This window comes from Battus philenor, unplaced genomic scaffold (genome assembly GCF_028537555.1).
Source record: "Battus philenor isolate CCGP_79_NKW_IND1 unplaced genomic scaffold, ilBatPhil1.0.hap1 SCAF_3, whole genome shotgun sequence".
Lineage (NCBI taxonomy): Eukaryota > Metazoa > Arthropoda > Insecta > Lepidoptera > Papilionidae > Battus > Battus philenor.
In genome coordinates, this window is record NW_027181693.1 from 5,685,255 (window position 1) to 5,700,194 (window position 14,940).

A 14,940-nucleotide genomic window follows, 5' to 3' on the forward strand; every position below is an offset into this window, starting at 1 on the left:
ATTTGATCTTGGGCGACAGGAGTGGTCCGCTACAGTGCGCTAAACCAGCGTTCACAATGTACCCGCGACGCTGTAATGTTCTTTAATGCTTGATTGTTGTAACCCCGAGCGCGGCACAATGCGCCCCTCGCAGACTAAACCCACACCCCCTTATTACCGCCAAACTTATTGTTTACCATATTTAAGCTCGCTCATTGAAACGGAACGCTTATAATTTTTAAACGCTCACCCCGAGTGTTATTGAAATTTCGAATGGCAATTAATAATCTTATTTTAAGCGTTGTTATTATAGAGAATTATTTTATATATACAACGTTTAATTTTTTGCAAAAATTGTATCGATTAGTTTGTTATGAATGAATTACTACAAAAATAGTACACTCAACGTCCTCATTATTTCAGCCGAAGAACGTCTATAATTTGACATCCATAGATTGCCTATAGAACCGGTACCAATCTTAGATAGATAGACGCCACCTTAACCATGTCGTCTATCCATCTCGTGCGGCTTGCCAGTCCGTGGTCTCCACTCCAGAACCTAGCCATCCACCAAGACCAAGACTCTAGCAGCCATCTGTTTTGCGCGTTATGTGGCGTGCCCACTGCTATTCCATCTTTCCAATCGACTGGACTAACATACACACAACAAGTCCATAATAGTTTGTGATATTACTCATTTTGTAGTAAAATATTCTTACATGTATTAAAACAATTTATAATTTAAATTTAACCCTAATAACCTATCATTATAACGCATGTAATGGATGATAAAACTATCATAAGAGGTATAAACTTTGTAATATTTAAGGATCAACGATTCGTTACACTAAACTTATTATTTAAGACTTAACGTTACTTTTATTATTACCCATTTCCGTGTTTATGTTCGGATTCTTTGTTGAGGCAAACAAATTCACCTTTAACGCGTCCGCCAAAACGTCAAATTAATGAGAAGAAGCTCACAGCGAGGGCGGATTTGAAGAACTCACGATGGAGACAGATTATCAAACTCTCGCTAAGTAGATGGGCTCGTGTACTTTGTAGGTCGTTATAATTTGCGAGGTTACGCTTAAGTCCCTGCTAATAAGGATCATCAGTTAGGGAAGAATAAGCGTGCCATTTGTTTTGATGTTCACAAGTATTTCACATCTTAACAAGACGAGAAAACAACGCTACACAAATCTATTTTATATTTGTATTTTGTAATTACCTTATAATTCAATTAATCTAAAATATTAAAACAACTAACGGACATTAGAGTTTGTACGTTCATTTATTAAACTATGATCAAAATTAAGGTGATTTTTATAATAAAATGTAAATTCTTTGTTCATTCTTCTAAATCACTTTTATCCCCTTCAAAATAATCCCCATCCGATAAAACACTTTTGTGTTCCAGTACAGCCCTCAAGACCATTGATACGGTTTTTATCTCTTCAGTCGTGTCCAAAGGTCGTCCATACTAGCCTTTTGAATTTGCTAAATAGCCAGAAGTAGCACGGTGCGAAATTAGGCGAATACGGTGTTTGCGATGCGATATGAGTCGAGTTTTTGGCAAAAAAGTCGTCAGGAATCAATGCAGTGTGTCATGGATCAATCAAGACTTAACGCTTTTGAGACACACAACATTATTTAAAAGGATTTGGGCATAAGCCAAATGATATTTCAATAAAGGTCTCTATTTGTCAATCGACGATTTTAGAGCACCAAACTTTTTTTTTGTCGTGGCCCTTGTCGGTTTTAAATGACAATTTCACTTTATTTTTGACAACAGAGTGTATATATGGCTTAAGTTCTCTTCCTTCTACTGCGTTTTGCAGGATGAACGAATCTATCTTTTCATGCTGTATAATCTTAAGAGTTGTGAAGTTTAAATTAAAACAACAATTACTCTAAGAGTTTTTATTTGCTTGATTCCTTTCCATAACTGGCCAAGAGTCTAAATTTTTTCCTTTTGTACATATATTTCATATATATATATATATATATATATATATAATACAGGTACACAAATACCCAAGTGTTAGTACTAAAATTAGTTTCACACATATTTATATTTTTGTTCAAACAGGTCATGGGGTATTTCCGCTTTACTTTCATCGCTTTATTATTAAATATCAGTTTGGTAAGAGAAATTATGTACTAATAAAAATATTTATTTTACCTGAATTCAATAAGCTTCTGTACGTTAGTGAATCGAGCAAGTAAATAATAATTAATCATGGATTAGATCCTTCATTCAGTATATTCATTACCGAGCCGTTGGAGTTTGTAATTTTATAAAAAAAAAACACTTTCTCTATAGATTTTATAGGCACTTGTGGGAGCGTATAGATTCAAATTTGTCGAAGCGACGAACACCTGCCTTTTGCGCAAGATCTCCATACATAATAAATTTAATTGAATCCCAGACTCATCCGCGTCTCGCATCTTATTATAATTTTCTAAATATATACCCTGTTCGAACGGGTTAGGGCGCGAGGGGGCCTCGTCTTGCCAACTCAAGCTAGAGTGGAAGAGGGTTAAAAGGAGTTTTAGATGTACGAACGCTTTTGATCTTATTAATGCCATAAAATAATGCTTTATAATCTTATTAAACGCGAGGTTAGCGCGATGCGCGCCCTTGCCGTGGCTTAAGCGCCCAACATTCCGGCCCGCGATTTCAATTTAGCGTTTCCTGACCCAACTCAAACACGTGTAAACAGCGCCCAAGTCTACAATAAACCTTTTAAAATACAAGCTCCTGTCAAACACTTGACGATTTGTAAAATTTAAAGATTTACATTTACATACTTCATTTTCAACTTTTATTTTATTAGTTTAAAGAAAATGAACAAACAGTAGTAGTAACGATTAAAACAGTAGAGGGAAATAAACTCGGTGAATTCTCAGCGAAGCAGATGATCAAACGTTTCGAACGCAAAAGTTAGTTGCTAAACGTCAGATGAACGACTTTGGTGTTATGGTAATTCATCATACCAATTTGTGTCTGAAATTCTCCGTATAAACTTTACCGTTGGAAAATTACAGAAGTAAAGTTAAGCGGATAAGAAATGTGTTACAGAGAGATATCTTTGAATTTATTAAATATTGTTATTATTTCATGAAGCAAGCGTAAAGTAGCTTAAGTACATAGTATGAAACTAATATCTGATAACGCTAAGCCTATTGTGTTCAAAGTCGTCCTTTCCGACACCAAGAGAATGTTCTCAATCACACACCGAATTACGTACTTAGGCGGATTACACGTGACAAAGTTATCACACGCAGGCGCCAGCTCTCGTAAATCTTGTACGTGGCTGAAACGGACAATATCTGAGAACAAATATAAGCGCACTATTTAAAAACATAAAACAAAGAAGCGGATTAACGTATCACTCCGGTTAGGCGCTAACGCCGCTCAACTGACATGATTTATAGGCGCAATCTGGATGTGTTGCGCTCGCATCTATTTACTTAAGTTTGATTTGGCAACACGCAACGCAAACTGGAAGGAGTGACAGGTCGCATGACGACGTAATCGTTGGCATTGTAGTGTGTAATCTAGCGATACGAACAGATCTCACTTGCATAACTGCCGCGCTAAACAAACCCGACAGCGCGGCCGTAATCTGACAACTTCTTTATGATTGACTACTCACTGATTAACATCACATCAAACATCTACCTCTTGACTTTATGCTGACTGTACGAATTATTTCGAAACTCAATGTATCGTCCCAAAGTCATCTTTTTGATAACGATTGTTGTAAACAGCGCTGTGACGGCCGGGGTTGTGTTTTCTAATCGAGTTATCGAGGCGTTACCTCTAAGTTGAACCACTTAGTCTATGTTGGAATGCCGGCACTTTGTTGAAGATGAAATGGGTGGATGCTAATTGTTAAGATGCCTTTCCCGCTCATTGTTTTAGAGCAACCCATGATTGATGTTTCGGCGGCGCAGGCCGGGAGTGATGCACACTAACCATCGAGCAAACAGCTCATACGGCCAGCGCCGAGATCGCTTCGCATGACACATACATTAACAGTCGGCCTAATATTTTCATAATCTAATGGCGATGTTCTGTGAAACAATGCTTGCTGTTTATTTAAGCAATTACTTCTGTATCTGTTGCTTGTTAGACTGCCCTCTTTAAAACCGTCTAAAATGTTTGCGGTACCTCTTATTTTACTGTTCACTCTGATCGCGGTCAAGGCCCAAAAGATTTAAAAAGTATTTTTTTGTTGCAGGTTACTCTAGCTCAGATTTGTAGAGGCCAAGATAGAACTCCGGGTCCACATAACTTTCACGAGCCTTCTGAAGACATGCGTCGTAAATTTGAATCTTGGTGGAGCGCCCAAGTGTCCCCGCGTCCACCGCCATTCAGCCCCAGGCACTACTCTTCTCCGGTGCCAAAAAATCGCTCGCCTACACTAAATGCTATTCCAGATCATTTACACCCAGCATTACAGACAGTTCAAAATCAATATCCAACTCAAAAAACTAGAATGAGGACTAGCTTCGATCCCGAGTTGGAATTACCAAAGTTGCAACGTTGGTTTTCAGAAAATCAACACCCAAGCCGACAACAAATACAACAATATGTGAGAGAACTAAATAATTTAGAATCAAGGCGGGGACGAAAACCTTTAGACGTAAATAATGTGGTATATTGGTTTAAAAATGCTAGAGCTGCACAAAAGCGCGCCGAACTCCGCAACATTGGAGGCATAAGTTGTCATCTTGGTGTTAATGGTTTTAATAGTAGAAGCCACAGTCCGTCAAACGGTTCCTTGATGACAAGTAATGACAACTATCCTATGCAAGATCGCAGCTCATTGAAGAGCCCGTTGCAAATGTCTGGCAGTCCTGGTAGATATCCTATGTCAATAATGTCCGAAGACAATTTGTCCAACGCAGGATCCGATTTAGAAGACGATGGTGGTGATTTAAATCCGGATGATAGAGCTGAAAGTCCCGATGCACCACTTTCTCTTATCACCACTAAAAAGAATAATACCGAAGAAGAGTTATCTAAAGAATCACCAAAGCCACCTGATATTATAAAGGTAATACAATACGCCTTTTTGTAAATTACTAGTGTATAATAAAAAGTGTTTTTGTTTTTTTAACTAACGTTTCTTTTTAGGTGCATGATATTAAACAAGAGCTACGCGATCTAAGTAGATCTGATCAGATGAACTCGCCTCAACACTCTCCAGCTAAAAATAGTGACAGCTCTCACAATAATAACAACAATATTAAAGAAGAAAATGGAGTTACGGACGAGAATGATGTTGTTTCTGACGACGATGTCGTTCAAGAGCGACATTATCGTCCTTCTACGCCGCATCTGGACCGCTTACCGTTCCCTATGGTGCCCAATCATCCGATGTTCGGCCATGGTATTATGTACATGAGTCAGTACATGAGCGGTTTCCCAGGTGTCGGCCCGGTACCAGGCGAAGGCGCGAGCGGCCTTAATCTAGCGCTTGCAGGAGCTTCTGATGAAAGACGTAAGCGTAATCGCACTTTCATAGACCCGGTTTCTGAAGTGCCCGTTCTGGAGCAATGGTTCTCAATGAACACGCATCCTTCGCACAACCTTATATTGAAATATACAGAGGAACTAAACAGAATGCCGTACAGGCAAAAGTTTCCACGGTTGGAATCTAAAAATGTTCAATTTTGGTTCAAAAACAGGCGCGCTAAGTGTAAAAGATTGAAGATGTCTTTATATGAGCCGTCCTCGCCGAGTCATTACTCGCATCCTGGGCACCCTCATGCAATCGCCGACCGCAAGATGGTTTAAATTATACATGATAATGAAATATACCTATTAGTAAAGTTCATAGCGCGCGATCTTGGAGTTGTATTAACGCTTGTGATTAGAACCATACATTTTTTTTCTAATTTCATCGTTTTTACGAAAGACTGAATTCGAAACGTTTATGGTGTGTAGTGCCATGTTAGTATTAATAGTGTCAGTACTTCTGTACAGTTGTATTATTAAACAGTTTGAAGACCATAAAATTTTAGAATTAGTCTTTCTGGATTTAGAATAACTATGTTAAAATTTATCGTTTTATTCAGAAGCATTAAACAAGCTATGTGTTACGTGAAAAGTCGTTACTTTAAAATTGACGAATTCTTCTTAAATACTTGACGGGACGATCGGTCGCGATTTGTTAGATAACACATTCATAATTGAATCTCAAATGTACTCAGCAGTACTTTCGGTTTGTACATAAATTAGTTTTAGAACTATTTATTAAATATTACATTAGTTGTATATTAAACTGTTAGTAATACTCATGCGAATGGACACTCTCACCAAAATTTCCATTTTAATTATCTTAGTACCATTTAGACTCTTGTTTATGGAACAAGAGTAACTTTAAAACGGTATTAAATGTTATAATAATATGTAATTAATGAGTCATTTATCATAGATATACGTATGTTAAAAATGTATTGCACATAGAGTAGAACATTTGAAATTATATAAAATTTCTCGTACTTGGTCTAAAGCTTAGATTACATGTCGGTGTTAGTGAACACCCATCTAAGGCCTGGCGAGAATTTAGTATCTTAGGACATTTATTACGCACATTCCTTCTTTTGTTATACGTTATAATACTTCCGCAATCCAAAGATTGGTTAGTGTTTAATTATCTAATAGGATATTAATTATTTAACTCATCGCACGGTTTCCAAGTCCGAAGCATCTCCCAGCGCAACTCCTTTTATATATATAAAAATATATTAAATACCAATTTATTTTCTATTATTGCAAGACTCATCTCGATGGTTGACATTTTATAAAATCTCTATCAATACATACCATGGTAGAACCAACTGTTGATGTTGTTTTAGCTTTTCTGTTTTCATTTAATTTGAATGCAAGGAATTGTTTCAATCTTAAGGTTAAATTCTACCTAACAATAACCCTCTGTAAAGATATCTAAGATAAAAAGTTATACGAAAATATCCGCGAACATACTCTAGAAATGTTTAGAATAAAATTGTTCGGTGGCTCCTTGGAACAAAATGCCATGAGTTGAGATATAACATTATTCTCAAATACATTTGTCAACCAGATAACATAATTTTGCAAAGGAAAACAAAAAGAGGAAACGAATAAACATATTTTTCAATAAGTTCACAAATTATAGTTATGTCTATAAAATTATACAATTTTATTTTATGTTAAAATATTTACACATAATGTTGTTTGATACAACATAAAAAATGTCATGTATTCGCAGTACAATATCGTTGAAATAAAATTCCGAGAAAGTGAATTCTTACATATAATCTATGCCAACTTTGTTCATCATTATAACATTATAACTATATTTCATTTGTAATGGTATACCACTAAACAATTACAGGATATTAGTTTATACCAAATTCCAATTTCCATTACTTACTCCAGAGCAGTTTTGAAAGTTTTGGCTACCCTCCGACTTAGTAGAAACTAAAATCCTGAAAGGCCAGCAGCGATCAATTTCTATTAAATAGGAAAAGTTCTGGAAAAATAGCAACTAATGTTTTTAGCGGCGGTAAACGTTAACGTAATTTTTGATGCACTTCTTATAACGCTTTTAGGCGCTTTTAACTAAGCACAGCCTAGAGAAAATCAGATTAAGAGCGTTCGATAATCAAATCCATAGATTCGTAAAAAGTCGTTAACCCCTTCACGTTGCGCTGATGTTGAAAGACTCCAATGTCAAGTAGTCGCGAGGAACATATTTCTGAAGTTGTTAACCATTTCTCTAGCTTAACGCGCGGAGGGAGGTCGCGTCACAGAATGATACACTGTAACAGTATTTACGCATTTACTCATCGAGGCTGTAACACAAGAACTTCAACTATTGTTTTGTAGTTTTTAACATTCATCACTAGATATATTTCCACTTACATTGTTTTGTTATTTCCATGTTATGCTTGTTTTGTGAAGCTGTGATGATATTTCCAAATAATGTAAATATTTTATTATTGTTAAAATAAGGTTTCTATTGTAATTTGTCACTAAGCTCACACGAACAATTAAGCATTTATTGCTTAGATAAATGGAAAGTAATTGGTTAAATGTTATTCCATTCCATTATAAACGAAGGATTAAATGAATATATCTTAAATTTGTAGTCTTTTTTACCCTTTCCTTAAAAAGTGCCTTTGCGGTGTAATGATAGCAATAATTACATATATATAAATGTCAGAGTATAGCATACATTAGTATACTCACGAGATTGTAAATATGAAAATATTACATGTCAATTTTAATAAAGCGAGTGTATCACTAAACTCGACTGTTCTTAGTGAGTGCTTTGTGAAAATGTCGAGTAATGTTAAAAAGAAAAGTGTATTAGAAACAGATAATAACCAATGCTTTATTTGTAGAATATCGCACGAGATTTAGCGAACAATCTGTTTAAATATATTGTATAAAAAGGGTATGCTTATCAATGAATCATAAGCACGGTTTTTGCAATAGGCATTTAAATAAGAGTAATGAAGATTATAAATATTTTTTATATTGGCCTATAGCCTTTCATGGTATACAAAAAGAAATGATTTTTATAAAATAACAAAAACGCTTATTTTCATGTAGCAGTATTTTAAATACTGTAAGTATTAGATTGCTTCATATCACAAATGTGAGAGAAATGTTAATATTATATATAACATTAAGTAATCCTATATTTAATTATAATTTAAACTGTCATCCCTCTTGTGAATATACTTTGAAACAATGCATGTCAATATAATTCTCAGAGTAGATCGATTAGGCCGGGTACTTACAAATCAGAGGAAGCGACCGGCGGGCGGTAGTTGCAGGACCCAAATCACCTGTCAAAGTTACTAGGGTTCCTACAGCCGTCGATATCTGCAGACATCTTTGTCGAGTCTTCGGATCCTCACTCGCTTCTTGTGACCGGACGCATTTAGGCTGAGACGGAAACGTAAACTTAAAGCAATGAACATAATAATATTTATTAATATAGTTAACCAATATTAAGCTGAAAGTTTCTCTTTATCATATTATTATTTATACTATTTATCTTTATACAACTTCATACAAAATAATATTACTTCTCACATCTATTGTATGAATTAAAATAAATAATCATCATTTATTTAGACGTAGAACGTTTACTGCTGCAGGTATGCCTCTCCCATAGATTTTGAAAATAATCTAAGCAACCTGCATTCAGCGTCTTCTGTGTAAGTTAACAAAGTCGTCTCTCACCCTTGCGGGTGGACGACCTGCGCTGCCCTTACTTGCAACTTAAAGCCCCAGCGGTTATCTGCAGAACAGATACGCGCTATGTGGCCTACCTACTTCACTTTAATTATTAGAGAATTATAATTATACTATCACAACTAGCTGCGTACGCCCGCAATAACTATATCTTGCGTTTAACAGTACAGCGTAAGCATTTTTGTACATTGCTTTAAGAGCGCTACGTTAAGAGAAATCACTTTGCTAATCAGACGTATTTTGTCAAAGAATCATGGAAATCTTCAGCGTAACCGTACTGTTGTGAGCGGAAATCATTGCTTCACCATTTTATGATAAAAAGACTATGGTGTCAGAAAATCATAATTAGATACAAGCTTAAAAACATTTACTGCTAAAGTGAATGCATCTTTATTATAGTCAGCCCAATGTTTACAGATAGATTGCCTTCATAACGCGTGCTACGAGTTTCGCGATCTTCAACCACAATCCGGATCCGGATTGCTGGAATTTCTCGTTCAGTAGATTATAACATAATTCCTTAACTAGAAAGAAAAGATATAAAAATTTAAATGTAAACGCGCAAAATTTGCATTGCAAAAGTAGCAGCTTTTAGTGAAGAAATCTTTAAGCCGATACCGTCAGTGTAAGTTTAATAAAAAAATAAAACTGCGAATGACATGCGTATACAATGAATAGATGGTATCATCATATACATAACAGAATGCAATGAAGACAAAGGCACAAAAACGTTTGTGAACGATGTACCTAATATGGATTAAGCCAATTAAAGAGAGATTTGTGCGTCGCTTCGCAGAACATTTTCTTTGATTCCAGAAGACTCGCTCGCGATTCTTATCCAGCCGTGAGTCTATTCCTCGGTGTCATTTTGCTAATTATATTAATATCAATGTTATAAAAAGAATAGAGAGTAATTTTAATTAAATTTAATCTTGTTTTTAAATCCAAAACTCATTCAAAATGCTTTTAAAGGTTTCTAATTTCTACCAAAGAAAGAAAAATATTACTGAAATATTTGTATAAAAAGATTATACATTTATTATTAATCTAACCAACAACAATATATTGTAAAATAGTGTAAAACAATATAATCATAAATAAATAGCATTCCGTTGTAGTTCATTTTTGCTCATTGAATTCATCAGGCGCCTTAAAAAAAATTGAAAATATGTATGATTTAGGGCCAGTTTTTAATAACCACATACTGTAATACCACACAATTATTACGTACGCAGAGGTTACTTTCACATAGTTTAGTTATGAACATTTTAACCTATGAGGAAATTTACGTTTTAAATTTAATTATGATAAGAAAATAATTGTCATTATGTATTTAATAATTTTATTTAAGATCTATATAAATCTGCAAGCATGAAAAAGTGTTTCATGTTTAATATCAGTGAAACCATTAACGTTTTAATCTAAACAAACTGCCGTGCCGCTACGGGTGAAGCCGGGCATTTATGTTAGTTAAACGTGGATTATGACATGCCATGTAATGTAGTAATTTATTACTTAGTTAAGGCTGAAAACTCTGTGTTAGGTAATTTTTCTTGTTACCACCGGTTTGTTTAAGATACATTATTATTACTTTCAGTTTAAAGCCTTAGCGCCTTGTATTGCGTCTTCCAACATTTACTCATGTTTGATGTTGATTATTTCACGTATAATCTTATTCATCGGTGATGAGACTTACTTATTATCATGTTTTTTAATTTGTAATTTTAAAATGTACCACTTTTTTCCTATGTGCAAATTTAAAAAAGAAACTTCTATCATAAGACACGGTATAAAATGTTAAACATTTATTGACATCTGGATCGTGGTAACTTTAACTAGCTGAGACAACGTAAACGTGATGAAATTCTATCACGTGTTAAATTTGTCTTGTGACAAAGGCCGCAGTAAATCAAATTCAATGTAACCTTACGACTATAAAAAATCTTCAAATAATTGTTTTCTGAGTAACATTGTACCTTAGAACAGGTACGTACTCTTTATTTAAAATTATAATGTTTTTATTACGCTTGGAAACTATTTAAATTATTATTATAAAAAGATTAGCTTTATTAAGGCCGTTGATTCTTTTGTTGATTACCAACGTGAAAAATTTGTCTTTTAATGCTTTTCTTGATGACGATGGTAACAAGGTAATTCCTACAATTACCATTTATACTTTTAAACAATAGTTCTTGCCGGTACGTTTTGTTAATACACAAATTATTATAAAAATTTTGTTTATACGTAAATTACAAAACAAAAGTTACATATTTTCATGCAAAATAAGAAAAGGAAACAGGCTGTAGCGATGTCAGAACGGCTCCTTGGCTCACGACAATAAAACTCTTAAGCCCATTGCCTAGCAAGGAAGATTTACTCCAGCAACTTAATACACCGTAATATCGCTGACTTAGGTACTGCATCCACATAATGTAGAGCGAATGTTAAGCTATTAAAGATATTAAAATACAATCGTCACGGTACTCCATGGTCATTCACAAACAATTGGTCTAATGACATGACTGTTTTTTTTATTATGGTAACAATTGCATTTATCTGGTGAAATAATATAGCAATGTTATATATTTTCGCAATAGCTTACCCTGTCCTTATGTCACTGTCCTTATTGGCCTATCTTGCGGGCCGTGCCTGCCCGTTCGAGCCTTAGTTATGATATAACAAGGAGGCAGCTAAGCCGCGGCTTACGGTAGATTTTATTAATTGACATGACATTTTTTGGTCCTCGATGGAAATTAAAGATAGGGGAAGCTTGCGATTTAATGTTACGCTTAAAAATAATGATGAGTCAAGATTTGGGCGGACCGTAAATAAGAAATGGTTAATAATAATGTTTTTTGTATACACATAAATTTGAACAGACTAAATTACATTTATTTGTTTCACACGGAATACGTTATCCAGTAAAATTTTTGTAAATTCATTATTGTGTTAAAATTACAATTATGATTATTTTTTTACTTAGATTCTTTGGAAATAAAATAAAAAATGTTAATATTTTAATTTAATTTAAAATACATTGTACATACAACGACAGAAATGTAGAGTTTATGAATAATAATAAAAAAGTACTAGGCCACTAAGATACCACCTGTCTATGTGTATTTATAGTTAGGATTAATAATTGTGAATACAACAGTAAAAAAAAAAACATCAAATCAACCCGATCGAAGTCCGCACTTCGCTTGAGAGAGAAAAGAAGATTAAAAACTTTTTAATTATGAATATTAAATTAATTGTGAATTGTTAAGAAAATATTCCTCTACCATTTACGATATTATTTTTATCTTAATACAGATAAAAAATTGCAAAAATGACACGTGACAGATGACACTTCAGTAACTTTGTCTGTATTGCGATATATGAATAAAATAGATGAATCATCATATATTTCAAGTTGACACGGGACAAACCTTTTTTTGCACCACTCGTCTCGTCATAAATATTGTTACGAATAGTTAATTGACCTACCACTAAAACATCTATTCTAATTGATATTGTCTAATACTCGACTAATTAATTTGTGAAATAAAAATGGGTAATATATGTTATAAAATGGTGCGAAATTGTAATAAATAATAAATAAAATTGTAAACTAGATTTAGCATGTAGTGGCTAAGGATGTATGTATGGAAGGATGTATGTAACGGAATGGAAGTGAAAGACTGGGAAAACTGTAGAAAGAATGAAGAAGAAAGAGAGATAATAAGAAATATGAAAGAAGAGAATGAAAATAAATAGAAGTGTGTAAACATATTAATAAAAAATTAAAAGTCCCTGTCCCACACAAAATAGGTAAACGAGAGGGCCCCAATGGCGTGGGCCATTAAAAAAAATACTCGACTAATTACAGTTAGCGAATATATTATTCCAAATTCCAAATAAATTTCATATTACCAATATAATATTTCCTACTGCCACTACTGTTAACTTAAATGATTGTGCACAAGTCAAATAAGAAAAGTTATTAGAATTAGTTCGGAAAATTGGTTATAAGTGCTTGAATAATATTACTGTAAATACATAATAGACAACTGTCTCCTCCATGTACGATACATGATTTTTCATAGGACCTGATGTTCTCTTATTTATTTTTATTGTTTAAATGTGTAAAGTTACCACTTTTAACATAACCGAAATTCACCGAAAACTTTTAAGTATGGATTACAATTTAAACAAAAAAAAATATATTAATTTAAAAATATTACATCTCTGTCGTCGTGAACCTTAGGCAATCTTCCTTAATAACTACGGCAATCCCACGACTCATAACTCAAAGTTGATCCTCACATTGACTTAAGATGATGAACCTTTCTCGGATATGTTGCTCCTATTTTGCGACGACTTCGCTCCCTTATAATTGGGCTTACTTATTTGATTCTCTGCCTACGACCAATATAATCCATATCACTTTTTTATGCATCTCTTTTTATAATGGTACTTTTTTAGTTGCTTTTTTGTAATTTAGTCCAATTTATATAAGTGCAATTAATTTGTTACTGTTAATCTAATAATTACAAAGTGTACCGTTTCTGCTGCGAGTGGTGAAGGTAAAAGAAAACAGCGAACTTGGCAACAGAAGAAAAATATGTTTCTGTATAAAGGGTAGTGGGCAGAAGGCCTGGTCTGATTTTACACCGCAGGTCCGTACTCCCCTGGTGATGGTGGTAAGCAGCCGCGTGAGACGTCATATAGCTGGTGAACGCAACCCAAAAACATCAACATGCATGATTTTTCACATTAAATTGCATGTTGAAGCTTTTTCAGTAGGCCAGGTGGTTAAAAAAGCGTGTTGGATTTAGGCTTTGTTCTGTTGACTGGCTCGTCTTCTTAATATGAAAACTTAATCACGACATCACATTTAATACTTGAAAAAAAAATCAAAATTTCATTAATTGTTTTTTCCTGTAAACTATTATATTACATCTGCCAACACTATAGATGATATACGGCCTATATCAAAAATAAACTATAATTATTTCAAAAAAATACTTTACAAGAAATTGCATTACTTTCTATATCTTAAATAACTGACTTAAGTAAAATGTTATTATTAATACAGTAAACTTAATGATTTCTGAAAATATATGTCAAAATACTTAAAATATAATCGTGTAACAACCGTGTAATTATGTACACTCTCGGTTTTTTTGTGAACAGAGCGGCCAAAGGTAAATAACTTACGACGCTGATGTGATCCCTCTTTCTGAATCTCATCACAGGCGCTCATCAACCTTGGAGAGGGTTATGCCAGGAAATTTTCTACGTCATCGAATCTGTAATGAGGAAATCGACATTATTTTTGATTGTAATCACAATCCTGTCCAAATAGTACTTGCAGTCTCCATGGTTTCGTGGTGCATTTAAGCAAGCAAAGCTCTAGAGTTTCCTAGAGATCGTCAGCTCGAGCCGTATATCACTATTTTACCGAATTGAGAGGCCGTTAAACTCTTAGCTGTCTTCAGCGGATGTTCCAGGTAGTGATTAGGCTCAAAGGACCCCTCGGTTGACTTGTCGATAATACTCGCTTAGCATTCTAACATAAAGACGTACGCGGGGACCGTACCTCAAATTGACCTTTCACGGCCCGATTCCCGTCAGAGAACAACGTATTTGCAAGTTGAAATACCAGTGGCTGAAGAGTTGGCAGCTGCTACTTTAAGGTTCTGGAGTAG

At 34.4% G+C, this 14,940-nt stretch overlaps 1 protein-coding gene across 1 annotated transcript in view; it reads left to right on the top strand.

Moving 5' to 3' along the window:
* The window catches only part of dve (SATB1_N and homeodomain domain-containing protein dve), a 71,898-nt gene extending 64,667 nt beyond the window's left edge, over positions 1-7,231 (top strand). The window contains exons 5-6 of the mRNA XM_068770254.1: positions 4,230-5,048; positions 5,129-7,231. Of these exons, the coding sequence (XP_068626355.1) occupies positions 4,230-5,048; positions 5,129-5,791 (1,482 nt within the window). The 3' untranslated portion in view covers positions 5,792-7,231. The remainder of the gene's footprint in view (positions 1-4,229; positions 5,049-5,128) is intronic.
* Positions 7,232-14,940: the final 7,709 nt, after the last annotated feature.